The sequence below is a fragment of the Wyeomyia smithii genome, chromosome 3 (assembly GCF_029784165.1).
Source record: "Wyeomyia smithii strain HCP4-BCI-WySm-NY-G18 chromosome 3, ASM2978416v1, whole genome shotgun sequence".
Classification (NCBI taxonomy): Eukaryota; Metazoa; Arthropoda; class Insecta; order Diptera; family Culicidae; genus Wyeomyia; species Wyeomyia smithii.
This window is the reverse complement of record NC_073696.1, coordinates 55413969-55432467: the sequence shown is the minus strand read 5'-3', so window position 1 is coordinate 55432467 and position 18499 is coordinate 55413969. Positions and strand designations below refer to the sequence as shown.

The 18499-nt window shown below is 36.1% G+C and overlaps 1 protein-coding gene across 6 annotated transcripts in view; it reads left to right on the top strand.

Annotated features, from left to right (window-relative positions):
- Positions 1 to 18134, top strand: part of LOC129729740 (uncharacterized) — a 199268-nt gene extending 181134 nt beyond the window's left edge. For all 6 annotated transcript variants that reach the window (XM_055688541.1, XM_055688539.1, XM_055688538.1 and 3 more), the window contains one exon: positions 16102 to 18134. In XM_055688541.1, coding sequence (XP_055544516.1) covers positions 16102 to 17136 — 1035 coding nt within the window. In that variant the 3' untranslated portion in view covers positions 17137 to 18134. The remainder of the gene's footprint in view (positions 1 to 16101) is intronic.
- The last annotated feature ends 365 nt before the right edge of the window (positions 18135 to 18499 follow it).

Below are 18499 nucleotides of genomic sequence, written 5' to 3'. Positions count from 1 at the left end.
ACGTTTCTGATTTTTTTGATTTTCTTTGCTTTTTTGACGTTTTTGAGTTTCATCATATTCTTAATTCTTTATTTGCTTTTCACTTTCTTGAATTTTTGGACTTTCAGTTTTTTTTTTATTTATTTAACTTTTTTATTTATCTTTACTTGTATTTATTTTACTTTTTCTAATTGTTCGACTACATTAACTATATCTTCACGTCTCGGTTTTCCCGATTTTCCTGATTTACAATGCTTTATTGGTTTTTCCTAACTTTAATAAATTTTTTTGACTCCTTTTATTTTTCAAAATTTCACAACAATTTTGGTTTTCCGGATATTTCGGATTTTTTTTATTCTCTTAGCTTTGCTAACGTTGTTGACTTTCTATATTTTCCTGAACATCTTGACCTTCATTTCCTAATTACGCCGACTTTCTACATTTTTTTAAGACTTCTTTTATTTTTCCAACTACTTGACATTGTTGGCTTTCTTGATGTTGGTTACTATTTAAATTTCCTTGATTTTTTAAAGTTGTTTAATTTCTTGAATTTTTTATATAATCTTTTCTTTTTTTACCTTTCTTTTTCGTTTTCCAATTGTTTTATATTTCTCAACATTCTTGTGTTTCTTGAAAATCTTGATTTTGGGAACTTTCTAGAGTCTAATGACTTTAGATATTTGTTTGAATTTCTCGGGGTTTTCGGCTTTCTCAACTATCCAAATTTTCTTGACTTTCCTGATTTTCTTGGTTATTCCAACTTTTTTTAATTCTTTTGACCACTTTTGAATTTTTCTAACTTTTTGATATTAATGTTTCTGATTTTTTTTGACTACCTTGATTTTTTGGATCATCTTGACATTCTTTTCTTGGTTATCTGGACTTTTTGAATTTTTCTTACTTTCTTGTTTTTCTGGGCTGTTTTGTCTTTCTTGAATTTCTTGATTTGAGAGACTTTCTTGGGTTACATGACTTTCTTGACTTTCTTTATTTATGTTTACTTCATTGACTTTTATTAACTTTAAAAGAAAGCCGACACTTCGCGACTATCTCAGTGTTCTTAAGCTTTCTTGACTTTCATAATATTTCTAATAAACTTTCTTGATTTTCTCATCTTTCTTAATGTTATTGGCATTCTAGATTTAGGGGATTTTTTTGACATTCTTGATGTTTAGGCTTTGTTGTGATTTTCTGTTTTGAATTTACTCGGGGGCCATCCACATACCACGTGGACAGCTTTGGGGAGGGGGTTGAGTAATGTCCACGGTCCATACAATTTTTTTAGAAGTTATATTGGCAGTTTTCCACGGAGGGGGAGGGGGGGGTCAAAATCATTAAAAATCTGTCCACGTGGTATGTGGATGGCCCCTCGTTACTTCCTATACTTATCTGATTTTTTTTAATTTTTCTAACTTTCTTGTGTCCCTCGAATAATCAAAAAATTATGGGTTTTTTTAGTTTTATGCCTTGCTTGATTTTTTTTACTTTTTGACTTTTGTGTTGTTGACTATTCTGAAGAGGACCCAACCAAAATGTAGACCGAAACGTTTAAACGCTCACCGAAAGTCACTTGAATACAAAAATTGAATCAGACCAGAGCTCACCATATTATTCACTTTTTCCATACTTTATTTCGCTTATATATCTGATTTTCTTATGATTCTTGACATTTTTAAATTTTTTAATTTCCTTGCACTCTTTTTTCTCAACTTTCCTGTTCAGAGTTTTTCTGGAATTTATTGATTTTTTGACTTTCATGTGTTTTTCGACATTCAATAATTTTTATTTTTTTGACTTCCTCGACTTTTCTGACATTTTTGATTTTCATGACATTCTTGACTTTCAAAACTTTTTTGACTTTCTTGATTTTTTATAAATTATACTTTTCTCGAATCTCTCGTCTTTCTTAATTCCCTAGTCCTTCTCGACTTTCTTGATTTTAGTTTCTTGGTATTCTTGATTTTCTTGACTTTCTTGACTATTTTTACTTGATTTTATGATTTTCTTGTGTTTTTCGATTTTCTACACTTTTTAGTTTGCTTGTGTTCTCGCCATTCGTAACATTCTCGTTTTTTTTTCTAAACTTTTTTGATTTTTGATCTTGAGTTTTTTCACTTTCTTGTTTTTTTTTTACTTATTCAACTTTTATGACTTTGTTAAATTTTCTGTCTTTTATGGTTTTCTTGGCTTTTTTGACATCCCTGACTTTCCAGACAATATTAATTTGATTTATCGACAAATATGTGTTGCTTGATTTTCGACTTTTTGAATATTTTTGTCTTCCCTGACTCTCTAATAACTCTTGACTTCGACATTAAAAACTGACTTTCGGGAAATTTTCAACTATTCTTACTTTTTTAACCTGTCTGAATTTCTTGATTTACGTGTGTTATTTAGGTTTTAAATTCCTAATACATATTTTGATTTTCTTAACTTGTTTGATTTTCTTGTTTTGTGTTTTTTTCAACTTTCTCATTCCTCAACTTTCATGACCTCGATTCAACTTTCAACTTTCATGACCTCGATTTTTCTAACTTTATTGATTTTTCGCCTTTCTTTATTTTATCGACATTCTTGTTTCTTATGTCATTCAAAATTTTTCTTAACGACTTCTTTGTGTTTTGTTGTATATTATATGATTTTCTTGTAGTTTTTCTTGATTTTTCACTTTGTCGATTATTTTTGTTTCTTTAGTTTTATTTAACTATTTTGACTATCGTATCTTCCTTTGATTTTCCTAATAATCCTATCTTTTTAAATCCTAACTTTTTTTTCGTGTCTTTCTTGTTATTTTGGACTTTCTGGCAGTTTTAATTTCTTTCTGAATATCTTGTTTTTTCTATTTTGCGTTTTTTTTTCTTTTTGTCACTTTGACTCACTCCATCATTTCCACATTTCAACTTTCACGATTTGATGACTCTCGTATGTTTCTTTTTTTGCTTCCAGGACTTTCCTACCATGCGTAACATTTTCTATATTTTTTTGACTCTTTCTACTTTGAACTCCTTGATTATCTTTTTAGATGTTGTTGACTTATTTGATTTTTTTTCACTTTCTTAAGTTTTTTTCTCGACTTTTTTTTATTTCCGTGACATTCTTAACTTCTTTTGACTAGCTTGTATTGCATGATTTTTGACTTTCTTGACATTGTAGTGTTCCTAGGTTTCCCAAAACTTCTTGACTTATTTGATTTTTATGTTTTCTGACATTCTTGACATATTCGATTTTTCCTGACATTTCTAACTGGCTTGACTTGTCTGATATTTGATGATTTCCATGAGTTTAATTTTCTTGACGAACTCGATTTTTCTGACTTTTAACCATCTCAAATTTCTTGAATTTCATGACTATCTTAAATTTAATGATTTCGTCTGTTTCTTGAATATCTTAACATTGTAAATTTTGTTGATCGTTTTAATAGATTTCTCGACTAGTTTATGTTGCTTGATTGTCGATTTTCTTAACATTCTTGTCTACATTGACTTTCTAAAATTTCTTGACCTTCCTACTTTTAATGACTTTCGTGACATTTTTAATATTTCTTACTTTCTTAACTTTTTAGAAGTTCTTGATTATCAAAAAATTCTTATTTCTTTATTTCCTTGACTTGTTTGAACAAACAAGAATTTATTTTACTCTCTCAAACTTCTTAAATTTCATGATCGCTTTGATTTTTATTACTTCGTTTTTTTTTTGCCTTTCTCAATTTTCTTGACATGTTTGACTCTTACCTTCCTGAATTTATTGTGTTACTTGACTTTCTACACTACTTCATGGTCTTGATTATTTGATTTTCGTGTGTTTTTTGACTTCCTCAATTTGTCTTTTACGTACTTTTGATTTTTGTGACTTTTTTATTTCTTTGCAGTCTTGATTTCCTTGATTTTTGACTTATTTAACTTTTTACACTTTTTGATTTTTGAGGTATAATGAGTTTGTGTTTTTTGCTTTTCCCGCCTTTCGTGATATAGTCAGGCCTTTACACGGTTTTACGAGGTTTTATTGAGTGGATTTCAAAATTAGTGCATTATTTACGCAGATTTTTGAATTGAAGCGGCGTTTTCATGCGGATTTTTGAAACACCGCTGTCTTTCACGCGTTTCCGCGCTTATTAGAAATTTTTTACGCGAATTTTTAATTGACGCGGGTTGGGAACCAAAAATGTTTAAATATTTATTGAGTATAAGACTTCAAAAACCCTCTGCCCTGCGAAAGATCCGATTTCAATTTTTAAAGCCTTTCTTGGTGGTTTACTTTACACTGAATCTTTTTAATTACACGTTATTTACACGGATTTTTGAATTAACACGGTTTTTATGCGGATTTTCATGTTAACACATTATTTTACGCAATATTTCTCATACGAGGTATGTATCCCCGTGTAAAAAAAGTGACTGTCATTTTGACTTTATTGATGTTTTTAATTTTTTGACACTCAACTCTCTTGATTTTCTTGGTTTTTCTATCTTCTTCTGGCTATCTTCGCTTTCTTAATTCTCCTGAATCCCCAGTTATTCTTAACCTTTTTCTATCTTGTATTTCATGACCTTCGTTGATATTTCTGTCTTTCTTGGTCGTCCTAAACTTCTTGGCTTTCTTGATTTTATGTCGTTTTTCATTTTTATGACTTTCTTGACATTTTTGACTTTCCTGATTTTTTTTAACATTATTGATTTTTCCGAATTTCTTGATTTTCTTGTCTTTCCTAATCTTTCTGACTTTCTTGATTATATTGAATTTTTTGAATCCCTTGATATGTTAGATTTTTCTGAATTTCTCATTTTCTTTAATTTTTTTAAATTTTTGGTTTTCTTCTATTGCCTATCTTTGCTGACATTCTCAACTTTCTTAACTCTCTGATTTTCTTTATTTTTTGACATTCTTTACACTTCTATGACTGTGTTGATTTTAATATTCGGCTTGACTTTTTTGGCTCTTTTGATTTATTGATTTCTTCTATTTTTTTATTTTTTTGTGACTTTCTTGATTGTGCAACATGTTTTGATACTTACACTTTTAGAGTTTCTACTCTTTTTACATTATTTTGGTTCTCTCGACTTTCTTACCAGTCTGATTCTATTACCTCTTTGAAACTGTTGAACTTCTTGACATTTTTAGCTCTTTGGACAATCTTTACTTTGTTCACTTTCATCACTTTCTTGTGCCATTTAACTTTCTTGACTCTCTTAGTTTTTTTAGAATATTTGGACTTTCTTGGTCTTCGATTTGTTGGTTAAATGACCCTCGACACTCTTGTTTGATTCCTAATTTTTGAATGTTAAATTTCAAATCTTTTATATATTTTGGCTTCTCCGGTTATCACCCTCTTCTTCATTAGATTTTTTATATTTTTAAGTGGATTATGCATTTTTTTATCATTCTTATTTTTCACTTCGCAAAAATATAAAATGGGTACATGTTAGTATTCCGCGTTGCCTGTTTTTGATTCCTATTATTTGTACTCTTGGGGAAAGCAACCTTTTATTCCAACCATGTCTGAATAGAAAAAAACGGTCCTTAGCGCTACGGGATAATCAACCCTCGAAAATAAATTACAAAGCTGTGGCTCGCTATGCCGGGCAAATAATTCCTTAGAGTATCTTACAATAATCTGCTCCCCCCCGTAAACAGTGTCATCTCAACCGACACAGGGGCAAATAAAGCTTTCGATTCACGTTGGTGCGGCAAATTGTAAAAAAATACATCTTCAAAGCCTGAAAATACCTACAAGGCCTAGCGTGCCGAACGAAAGCACGTCTTTGTGCGTGAAACCGAAAATATTCACCGAAACCATTCTGGAAGCTATCCACAATGCTATTATTCGCCGCCGGACATAAATGGGTGTCTGTGTGTGTAAAAGGATACCGCTTAATACTTCTTGATGGAGAGAGGAGATAGAGCATTCATCTACTAGCTCATTTCCGGCGTGGTCGTGCAGAGATTAACCGTACGTTCCTTACACAACTTGTTACAAGTTCGAATTTCGACTAGTGAGAATTGACAGCTTTGATCAGCATTTGTCGATAACATCGGTTTCATCCATTTTAGCGCAGATGTTCATTTCCTTTTTGACGCTTTATATTTCATGCTATCAAGATCGCGGGGGGCAACGGTCTTCTGATCCTAATGGCAGAGGTAAAAAGTACCCGGGAGATTAAACGAAATTAATTCCACCCTCAAGGCACGTGCTCTTAGTACGAATACTAGTCGATTAACATCCAGCATAGCATTTGGACCGAAAGGCACAGAGGTTCAAAGGTTGTTTTGCTCATTTATAAAGAAGCTGAACGCGGCGCTATGCTTGGCATGAGCGGAGGAAATTCTTGTGGTCATAAATTATGTCTTTATAATTAAGTCGTTTTTCTCGTTCGTGGGCTTCTTTCGTGCAGTTTAATAAATTTTAAGATGCCTTTCCTCGCAGTTAAAATAACATTTGAATAACGTAATGAAATACAGTCCGTTACAGACAAATATCAGCTGTCACGCGAGGCATCAAAAATCTTGCCAACTGTAAATTTTCACGCTAACTGACATATGCTACGAGATAAATCGGGCGCGGAAAATTCTTTTGCATTGCAGCTTTTCTAGGTGGCTTGGTTTCCGGTTGGTAGTCAATTCTGAATGTCACTGTCATGTCATGTCACTCATGCGGTACTGTTTGCATTACTGTGCTTCCGTCATCGGGGGTAGGAGAACAACATTCTAAACAGCTGGCAACACTTTCACCTACGATGGCACGCAATGACGGACAAGCTTTAATTCGTGTTGAAATCCATTCAACAGTGTCAAGCGAGGATGTTTTGTGGATTGTGCATTCTTGCTGAGTGACGAATTGGCTGGTAAATGACATGAATGATTGAATTTAGGCAATATGGAATTGTGCTGGCTCCATTGGTTGTCGGAAGAGAATTTCATTGAAATGTTCATTGTCTGTTGGATGCTCGATTGAGTTTTCATAAAATGGAGTATTTATAGCAGAAGCAATACCAGAAATTACGTGTATTCATTCATTGAAACCACGGATTCTTAAACATATTGAACAAATTCATAGTACCTACTATATCTACTGCTCAGACTTTATATTTCCTATCATCAGCGTGATAAATGTTTTCCAAAAACGCTTACAGTATTAGTTGGCTGATAATATCTTATCCAAAAGCTCATCTCTGCTTGAAAACGGTCCCTGCTAGAAATAAACAAACGGGTATCCTGTCAGCAAGTTTCATCCTCTATCAACACCTACGGTAAATGTTTGAACACTTTCAACTTTTCCTAGCTCGAGTGTACCTGACGGGCTTCCGCGCTGTCGACCTTTCGGGGCTGGAATAGCGAGTCAGGAAGAAGCGTATCAGGAAACGGATACCGACGATCGTCACCGCGAGCAGCCAGCTGGAAGAAGCGCCGTAAAGTAAGACGAAGAAAAAAAAGAGTGCTCTAACTAAGTTTACCGGCAACTAGCAAAAAGCGAAACTCTCAATCCGTGTGTAAACAGCCGGTATTGCGTTGCTGAGCATCGTCGGCTGGAATTGGTCCGGTAGTAAACTGAAGTTTAACGAAAGTTCGTCAACCGTAAAATTACGGATGACTTTTCGGTGGTAAAAGTTCCTATTTTTGTTTGCTAACAAGCTGAATTTTTCCTCTAGTTTTATATTGTGCAAGATTCTAGTAAATCGAAGCAGTAGACAATTAACAATGAAACACTTTTTTTTTGCTTGACGTTGAATTTGACGCACTTGTTGAGGTCTATTTTTCTTGCAGAATCAGGGCTCAGAAAACCAGAATGTGCTGCGATAAGTTGTCAAAAACAAAATATCTATTCACTCGTTGTTTCTTTTTGCGACATGGAGTTGATATTCGTTTCACTAATTGATTTTTTGCAGTTCAAGTTTTCGCTGTTTTTGTCATTCTATATGGTTTCGCATCTGCCAACTAATGATTCAGTTGGCTGGTATACTGCTGACTATGTATAGTAGAAATGTGTCTTCTACAGGCACATCTACTACAGGGTTGTTTTTTAATATTTAGCATGGTTCATGGTTCATTCAGTAATTTGGCAACATCACAAAAAAATTAATTTTTCCCATAATTTTTTTTTGATTCTCGCTTATTTTCCGTCGGTCTAGTTCCGCCACTGTTGTGGCCAATCACCGACGCCCAGGGAGGCGTCTCCGCACCCAGGACCCTAACTCACGACCCGTTTATTAACGGACCGGCGCCAACGGCTTTACTTCCTCATGCGATGGAAGGCGTGATCCCAGAGATTTTTTGCCTCAGAAAATCTCCCGGTGTCGGCTAGGATTGAATCTAGACCAGTTGGGTTGGTTGTGAGTGGATCACGCCACCTCACAACCATCGACACCTATGTCGGCGGTGAGATTCGAACCCAGGTGTCGAGCGTGGTTGGCGGAGACGTTACCAACCACACTAGGCCCCCGCTCTTTCCCATAATTTTTAGATAAAGTCCTTCAAAACACAAATAAAAAATTTTTTTGATCAACAACTGAAATTTTCATTGCAAAGCGGGATTTATGACAAAAATTTACATGAAAAAAGATCCTTGAAATCTTATCGGAGGGCTGAGATATTGGCATTTTTATATGTGATGGAATACTATGCATTTTAACAAATATGTTGAATAACTGTTGCATTTTGGGAGATAAAAAATAACAATTTTCAGAAAGCAACATGCATTTTTGGATGGTTGATAACTTAATAAACGGTTTAAAAATTTGGAAAAATCTGCGAAAAAAGTTAGAACGAAAATTGTGATTTTTAGTGCCTTCTAATAGAAAACTTAATGTTACTCCTAATATGTAAGAGATAGAAACATGATGTCTTCGGTAAAGTTTCTTGTTTTGAAATATCCTAAAACTTTGTCCTAAAACTTTGTCGAAAGAAATTCTTATAGTTTTCATCATGTTTTTAAATTGAATTTAACATAACGTTTGCATTAAATTGCCGATTTTTTATGAGTTTGCCTTCACACGCACTGACGAAACTACCCATGTAGTAGTCGGCGAACCCACTCATCGAGAATTTCTGGGTAAATCTGAAGCGTAGGATCTACTCCAATAATGTTCCGGTTAAATGCCAGAAGACCGCTCGCAAGGACGTAGAATTTTTTTGAAAGTAAGCTAACGAAATTACCACGGGAAATTTATTAAATTGAATTATCTGTTTTAGTGTTTTTGACGTAGGACTACGTCTAACCGCACTATATTGAGATACATTCTGCAGAAACTAAAACCAAGGTGTAACGTTGGAATGAAAGATTTCAAACGGTAATACTGATGTAATCACAGTATGTATCACAATAATCAATATGTCGTTGGATTGATAAAATGATGGACAATTTTATGATTCTTCAGTTCATTGTTAGACAGTGAAAATTTCATAAAAGTTTCAGGGTCGAATTTTGACGAACAATGTACCAATCACATGCGAGCACGCCTGGCACAGACTTCATGAGTAGACACCAAATGCCTGCTGTAATATCCTGTAAGCAGTGACAAAAAAATTGACAGAATCTCCCCGTCCCGATAGGTCAACTAACGTTTGCTTATATGAGCCCAGACTATTTTGATGTCTTGAAGGTGAAGCTTTTTCGGAAAGTTCGTAACCACCTCCACTATCAGACAGTTTTACGTTCTGTTGTTAGAATGTTATTAAAACTGATGTCTTGAAGCAAAACATGCTGGCACAGGCAACATTACTGCACCGAGCAATGTATGAATAGAGCGCTAGTCACTCGTCATCTGTCAGTGCAGAATAACTCGACATTCATTTGTGTGCAGCCAAGCCAAAAGACTACATCGCTGCTGTCGACGCACAGTGTGGCGTGCTGGGTTAACGTGTAGGTGTCGTTTTGCGATCTGGAACATAATCGAATTGTCGTTTGAATTGTCTCCTTCTTCTTCTTGTTTCGTATAGTAGCAAATATCAGTATTCAAAATGATTATTCGAGTGCCGAAAAATACGCTGCGCCACCGGGGACAACAAAATTCTGTGCGTATCGGTAGAGGCAGATAGCAGAGTATATAAATTCGGCGCATTGTACAGATAAAATACGTTGTTTGGTTTTGAACTCTACACTCTGTTTTTCTCAGATAACTAAATGGAGGTAATTGAACGAACTGTACTGATGATTATATTTTGCTAGCTTAATGAATTTAGTTCAATATGACAATCCTATTTGTTCCCACATATGTATTTCTATTTTACAATTAAAACATTTTTAACATTAACATCTTCAAGATAATATTACTTTCCATAACCTTACTTGTAATTGAACAACACTATGCGAACATTTATTGCTGAGGCTTATCTTCGTTGTTTTTTGGTATCTTGAAAGTGATTCATTTTTTTCTGATTCTGTTTACCGATAAACTGTTTAAATTGACTTGAATTAAAAGTTAACATGTTTCTAAAATTCTATATGTCTTATAATAAGAGATTTTTTTTTCCAAAATAGAGTGCTGCAAATAATAATAAAAATACAGACCCCGTTCGATTTTGGAAACACGCCAGATTTTTTCTGTTGCCAAAATCGAATCATGCCAAAAATGAACGGTTCTCTTTTCATGACTTTTTTTACTTTTTAAATGGTCAAATACGACATTAACAGTAGATATGGCCACCTATAAACTAGTTTTAATTCTAAGTCGTTTGAGCTGTCGCTTGATGAAATTAGGCTGACGACCCAGATACTGATATTACCATCCGAGTAATTAGAGGCTGATCATGGTCATTATATAACCGGAACCTGTTTCGGTAATTTTTTAGGAACCGTTTCAACGATTCCATCCGCTTTGGCGACATAAAGAACCGAAATACTTTTCTTTTGGAGGATGTTAAGCTTAAATCGTTTAAAAAAATCAAGAAAACTAGAAAAATGTGATTAAACATAATCGCTCGTTTTTGTGCACATGTGTGCCAAAATTGAACCATGCCAAAAGAAAACGAGCAGAAATCCAACAGAGCCTCAAAAGGAAATATAAATCTATTGTAGTCCTACGTCAACTATGCGGTCGTGTCTTGGATACCACTTTCCTACTTTTTTATCACCATCTGAAAAAAGTCCACATCACGACATAGATTGTTATAGGAGATATGATCGTACACGTTGGACGGGAGGAATCTTTCGCTCCGCTATTAATAGTGAAAGCCTTTAAGGGGTAATATCCACCAAATGCTCAAAAAACAAGGCTTATTTCATTACTAGTTGACCCGTAGTGGCTAGCCACTTTTAAAATGCAGGCTGGACTATTACTTGGACTCACTACAAATACTGGTATTTATTCTAAAATGATGATGCTTCTTCAAAACATTGGAGTTTGGAATCAAGATTCAACTATGACAATTCGACAATTCGATGCAGATGATCAACGCTAATTTGAAACTCAAACGTTAACCTTAACTGTGAGAAACATCCTTCTTTCAGTGTGTCATGAAAATGCTTGGATTGATCGTTTATTTGAAGACGAATGAATATCTTGCCTCCCATACGGAACCACTGCACAGAACATTTTTTTCCATTATTTAACCATTAACAAACATTTACAAACATTAACGTTATCGACAAACATTAACGTTATCGACGATAACGATATTTACCTGACGTTATCAGCTCACTAACGTCTATCAGAGCAAGTGCACTAGTGCCTATATTTCGGTTGCTAAAGCTGGCTTGATAACCAACAAAATAACCGCACCGAGCGTTGCTATTTACTTTTGGAAAATAACAACTCAAGGAAGGAAAAATTCTCGAGTAGCAACGAATCCATAAGTTTGGCAATGCAATAGCAACGAACCGATCCGTTGCTATTGGACCAAATGCAGCTTTGTTTGTGTTGCTATCCAAGACAGCAACCAAAATGAAAACAAACTGCGAATTCGTTTTTCAGACGTTATTGATTCGACACCGTCAAGTAGCTATCGTCCTTGGCAATGACGATAATGTCTGCAGACGTTAGCGTCATCGTCGATAACGATAGCAGACAGTATCGTTATCGGCGTTTACGATAAGTTATCGATTAACAACCTTGATTGCGAGTAATGCATATCAGACGCGTTACACACAGCACTGTTTGCAACATTAGGAAGAATGTATAAAAACGGTTGTCGTTAGTTAAGATATTCGGTTTTCAACTCGGGCAACAATGAAATTCAATGAAAAAAATTGTACATGAAAAACGTTGCCGTATGCGGGTGGTACTATGAAAAGGCACTCTCGCTATACCAGTACCGGAGAAACAAAGAATTCTCTCGACGAAAGAGCGGCGAGAGGTTGCACACTCTTTTTGCTTTTCAGTTTTTTATGAGGACAAGAGAGACCGAAATAATTCTTCACCACGAGCAGGTATGAATGGTATAAGTGTAATCAAATTTTGAGTGTGAAATGCATTCTCTCCACCGCTAGATGTCGATACTACGATAAAGAGATTTTGTCTCGTTTTCGGTTTTTGATCTCGTTCTTTAGTTAAACAAATATGGTGCTGGGCAGGATGTCGTGTGATCAAGTGGCAGGCAACCAGCGACTGGTTGTGTTTGTTGAGAATTAAAGGCCGGTTCTACCACCTCAATGTGCACTGCCCTCACGAAGGAAGACCCAGTTCTTCTCAGACATTACAAACCTACGCACCAATCGCTGTGTGGACATTGGCTCTACCTAGTTGCGGTATCCACTTCCTAGTTGCGGCATCTTTGCGCTCACAACTGTGGACCGTATACTACGCGCGACATCATCGAACCGCGCGGTTCAGCATCACATCGAGCAGCTCCGGGACACTCAGACTGCGCAGGAATATGCGCAACAGCTCAAAGCTGTACTACCCACGACGAAGGGGCCTGGAGCATCGCCACTCGAGGACGGCTGGTGCAGCATTCGCACAGGTATCGGAGAGACCGCAACGGCGAGGATCTGTAAAAATACAACCAATTAACACTCATGAAGTTGTCCTCTTAAATATAAACTTAGTCTGTTTTTGACGTGGGACATGTCTTTGTTTACTATACTGGGATGCATTCTGTAAAATTGGAAATGAAACGGGCAAATGTTGCGTCAGATTCCAAACGCTAATAACAGCATAACCACATGATGGATAACAATAACCAATATGTTGTTGGATAGATAAAATGTATAACAATTTTGTAATGTGTTAATTATCACTCTAATTTCATTGCTAAGCGGTAAAATTGATAATAATTTCAATAACAAATTTACGCGAATAATGAACCAATTACATGCGAGCATTCCTAGCACAGACGACGTGAATGGACACTATCCGTTCCCTGTGATATTCCCTGTATCAATTTCGAAATCAAAATTGACAGAGTCTCCCCGTCCCAATAGGTCAATTTTTTTTTTGCTTCCATGAGCTTAGACTAATATGATGTCTCGAAGGTAAAAGTTTTCCTAAAAGTTTGAAACAATACCCATCCTTGAACAATCTCTAAACCTGCGTGTTAGGTACTGTAGAACCTAATAAAAACTGATGTCTTGAAAGAAAACATGCCAGTAAAAGCAACAGTACCAGTGGAGTATAGAACCGCAGGTCTCTCGTCGTCTATTATTGCATTGGTACTCTTCTATTCGTACTGCAGCAGTACTATTCGTATTGCAGTGGTACACTTTTGTTCGTACATTTCTATTCGTATGCAATTGAGGAAAAACTACAATGCTGCTGTTGATGGTGATTGAAAGTTTATTTCATAAATATGATTGCCATGAATTACTCAACAAGAATTGTAAATTTTTGCAACGGATATTTTTTAAATTTTATCTTCGGTATTCACTAAATAATCGTGACCGGATAGTATCGAAAGAGTAAATTCCTAAATATATACATTTATAGAAGAGTAAGAACCTGCGAATGCTTGTGATTTTTTAGTTTATTTAGTAAGATTCGTACAGAATCTCTTTTTATATTTCAAAATTGTTAGATGATATATTATTATTCTTAGCTTTACCATAATAAACGTATATTTCCTGTCTTCGTAATACAGCGAATGTAGTTGCAGGCAAATGAAAAAATTGTCAAGCAAAAAATAAAAATGTAATTGTGGATTTCTACGATTTTTTGCTGGAACTTGTTAGGAATTTTGTTCAAAATATTTTCTTATGTTTTCCAATTGATGAATCTTTGTAAGGGCTTCCATATTATTTTGAAAGTAATATCCATACTATAGATTTGATTTAGTTAGAGTTAAATAAGACAAAACCATTCATTATGATAACGTAAGCATTATTGGATTTGGTTTTTGAGGATATAGAGATAATTCTGACTTTGACGCATTATGAGAAATTCTTGGTGCTTCTTCAACAAGCACGATATGCTTGTGCCTTGTTAAATACATATTTTTTTGCACAAAAAAAAGTACTAAAGGCATAATATCGCCAAATATAAATGATATTTCTTCGAGTGTTGTTGAATATATTCCAAAAATTGATTTCCAGGGGAGGCTGAAAATAAACACATTGATTCTGTCTGCAGACTCTGTATATTTTGTAACAAAAAATCCCCTAATTACAGTGTTTAGTCCCACGTCACATTTCATACAACCCTAGGGCTGTATACCTTGTAGTATTTAAGGTTGCAGGCGACATGTAGATGTTAGCAATATGCTGTAGTTCATTAAATGATCTCATGCAACGGCATGTAGGTTCATGTTGTGAATAATTCCGAGCTCGTTGCGGAGGGTTAAACACTCCTGGTTTTCTTAACGTAACCGTATTGCTATTACGATGTATTCGAGCTGAAAGGGTTTGACTATCAGCCCTTCCTGCATTGGTGAAAAATACTATGTCAGCAATCCTATGTCGGCAATGCACTGTGTCAATATTAGCTAATGCACACAATTCTTGATAGGCAGGTAGTTAATTACCATTGCATCTAATGTTCCGTAAGACAAAACGCACGAACTTTTTTTGAATACCTTCAATTCGTTGAATATGTGTTACATATTGGGGGCGCCAAACAACGCTCGCAAAATCAAGCTTTTCTCCGCACTAGCGCTTTGTAAATGGCTAATATAGAATAAGGGTCTTTGAGATCCCGTCCGTACCGTCTCACAAGAGAAAACAGTTTCAAGCTGTCTGTAACTACATTGTCAATATGATTTGTAAACGAAAGTTGTCGGTCAAATGTAACACCTAGGTCGCGAACTTTTTCTTTAGGTGGTAACTCAGTTTTATTGAAATGATATTTAAACTCGATAGGAGATATTTTAAGAAAAAATGTCATAACTGAACATTTTTCAGCGTCAACGTTTAGACCACTATTCGAACAAAATTGTCCAAAACTTTGCATGTCCAGTTGTAATTTAAGACAATCGTCATTTGTTTTGACGGGCAAGAAAATTTTCACATAAATCAAAATCATGGCATTAGTCAATTTGTCTGGAAGCTTGTTTATCACGAGTACGAATAACAGTGGTCCTAAGTGGCTTCCTTGAGGTACTCCCGAATTCACAGTGAACGAAGCAGAGACGTGTCTCTTTATTTTAACATACTGAACTCTTCCCACCAAATATGTTTGCAACCAATTGTAGAGTGGACCGCCAATGCCGAAGTCACTAGTCGATCGAATAATGCTGTCCGTCTTAACCGCGTCAAATGCCTTCCTCATATCTATGTAAATATAGTTGACCTGAAATCCTTTGCATATATAATCGGTTACTAAAGAAGTAAACTCCAGAGATTCATGGTAAAGGATTGCTTTTTTAAAAATCCGTGTTGCACAGAAGAAATGCGTTCAGCGACTACCTCGTAAAGAGAATCGTACACTAGCCGTTCGGAAAGCTTAGGAGAAGCAGCTTGGATTGTTATACCACGATAATTCTCTACATCTGAGCGAGATCCTTTTTTATGAACAGGTGTGATGTGAGAAATTTTCCAAATTGAAGGAAAGTAACCCGAGGCTGTTAGAGAGAGTGTCAGGGCCAAACGACGAGTTTGTGTCAAGTTTGTGGATTCCATTTTTGACATCAGTTTCAGATACGTTTCGATTCTTATCGACGTTATTTGCTGTCTCATTACCCCGATAAAATATTTCCATAAACTCTGATACCTGTATGTTGCGAACTTTCAGCTAAAATTCTTATTTCCCTCTGTTCCCATTCCAGCAAGAGCAAAACCACCGGCTGCAGAAGGAGAAAGCCGAACAGCTCAACTACTTGACCAGCCAGCTGCTGCTGCTGGAGTCTCGGATAATGCGCAAACAGAAGCAGGTCTCCAATGTGTTGTACCAGCGGGAACTGACCATCTTCCGGCAGCAGAAGATCATCGAGACGTTATCTAGTCGCCTGATCGATCACGGCATCATCGATGTCGTGCTGGATCCGGCCGTCGGCCTAAGCACCAACAACAACAGCAACAACAATAGTAACGATTTTGATTCGCTCAACGATTCCGATTCGGCGGTGGTTCTGGAGGACGCCGATTCAGACTGTAACAGTTCTATATACTTTGGTGGTAGCGGTAGCCTGAAGTCTCGTTGCGGTGGCAACAAGTTAAACAACGACGTGACCATCGTGAGATCAATTTCCGATGCGATTGAAACGACGAATTTAAAGTATAACAACACGAGGCGATCGAACTGTTTCCTGCGGCGTCCGGAAGTACTGGAGACGGTGTACAGTGTGGAAGAGGATCCTGAGCCACAGAATGCTGGCGGAGGAGTCAGTCCTAAATCCGACGCAGTCACGGAAAAACGTGATAAGTTTAAAAATCGAACTGAGAAATGCATTTCGTCTGATCAGTCGGACGATTTCAAGGAAAATCAAAGTACAACCTCTACCAAGATCACCAGTACGACGATGACCACCGTGATTATCACCAAGACCAGCTGTGACGGGGATTCGGGAGGATGCGAAACTCCGCCAGGAACATTGCAGGGTTGCAAGGCCGGAGCGGTAACAAACTATAACCGGGTTATGTCAAACCACCGGTCGGTGACCAAGCCGAAAGATGTGAAGTATAAACGTATCAACAAGGCCAAATCGAAAAGTCTGGAGGAGCTACGGGGACGGCTGAGGCACTGGGTTGAACGGGGCAGCTGCAATATGAACATGAACCTGGACGGGAGCCTGGCTCATCTGGATCCGTGCCAGCTGCAGCTACAGCAATCGCAGCAAAATCTAGCGCAAAGTTATGCGTGACCTGAGCCAAAGCCCCACGTGCGGGGAAGCATTTAATGGTTATTATTTATTACTGGATAGCAGGCGGCATGTCCATATGCCGATTTTTTTTGTTTTATTCTAGCGCGTCGAAGATACGACCGCATTGGGATGAAATTTGACTTGTAACAGAAAGATTATCAAGAAATTGTGAAAAGAAACAGATGAAACAGCTAATTAAGATTAGTATCGAGTCCTAAACGTTTGTGGCAATTGTAAATAGAGAAGTGACTTTTAAATTTATTTATTTCACTATGAAATGCCCATGGTGAACACTGAAATTAATCAAAGACAAAACACTCATTATTTTCAATCGTATGTAATAAATATCAAAAATTCTGACTGAGTCAGGTTACCTACAGACATGAAATAATTGAGCCTATTGATCACATACCATTGTGCTTAGAAATGACAGCACTGGAAAATACATTCGATAGATTTGTGGAAAAAAAAATCAAGCCTATTGTAGCTTTTGTACTATGCACGGAATTCAACGTATACATACAATATACCACGTAAACAATGATGACTGCTTTTTAGGACGCAGCTCAAGTGATCTTTCTATCCAAAGTGTGTTTCAAAGAGAGAGAAAAAAGTAATGGCAAAACTAACCTAACAATCCTTATTGGAGTGAAATTGTGAACTCACACAACTTTTAAATCGTTCGATTTAAGTCAACCGCAAAGCTGAAGATTGAAGGCGAGCGACAGCAGCTCAACTCTGTACATACATTCAATTCGGAACAGAATTTGAAAAACATAAGTCCGCGATCCTCACACAAGGGAGGAAAATATTATGAATTTAAACTAATTACTTAACATGTAAGAGGCAGATAATCGAGCAAAAGTTCTTTTGCTAATTAGCTAAAACCAAAAGCAGCAAAACAACCATCCTGTGTATAACAAGTTTTGAATGCTTATTACTCTAATAAAGAAATGGAAATCTTCTGTACTGTATACAGATTCGCATACATACAATAAGCGTGCCACCAGGCAATGTTTTCATTTGATACTGAAGTAAAAAGAAAGCCACAATTGTTAACTGCCTATCTATAGATTAACATACAAATCGGGTTCAAAGTAAAAGCCGGGCGATCTGAATAATTCACACTAAATTATTGATTCTACCTCTTCAATTCTGTGAAGCGTTATACGGTCAGAGCAAATTTCATTTATAATTCATCTAGCTTGTGGTCGAACCTATATTATCGGTTCGAATTTTTCCCACCATAGCGTGTTAAAAGCTATATGTAAACTGAAAACAATTTACATTTACGGGTAGGATGAGAGATGAAACATTGACGGCATCGTATTTAAATATTTATTGATTTACAACATCCACTGAA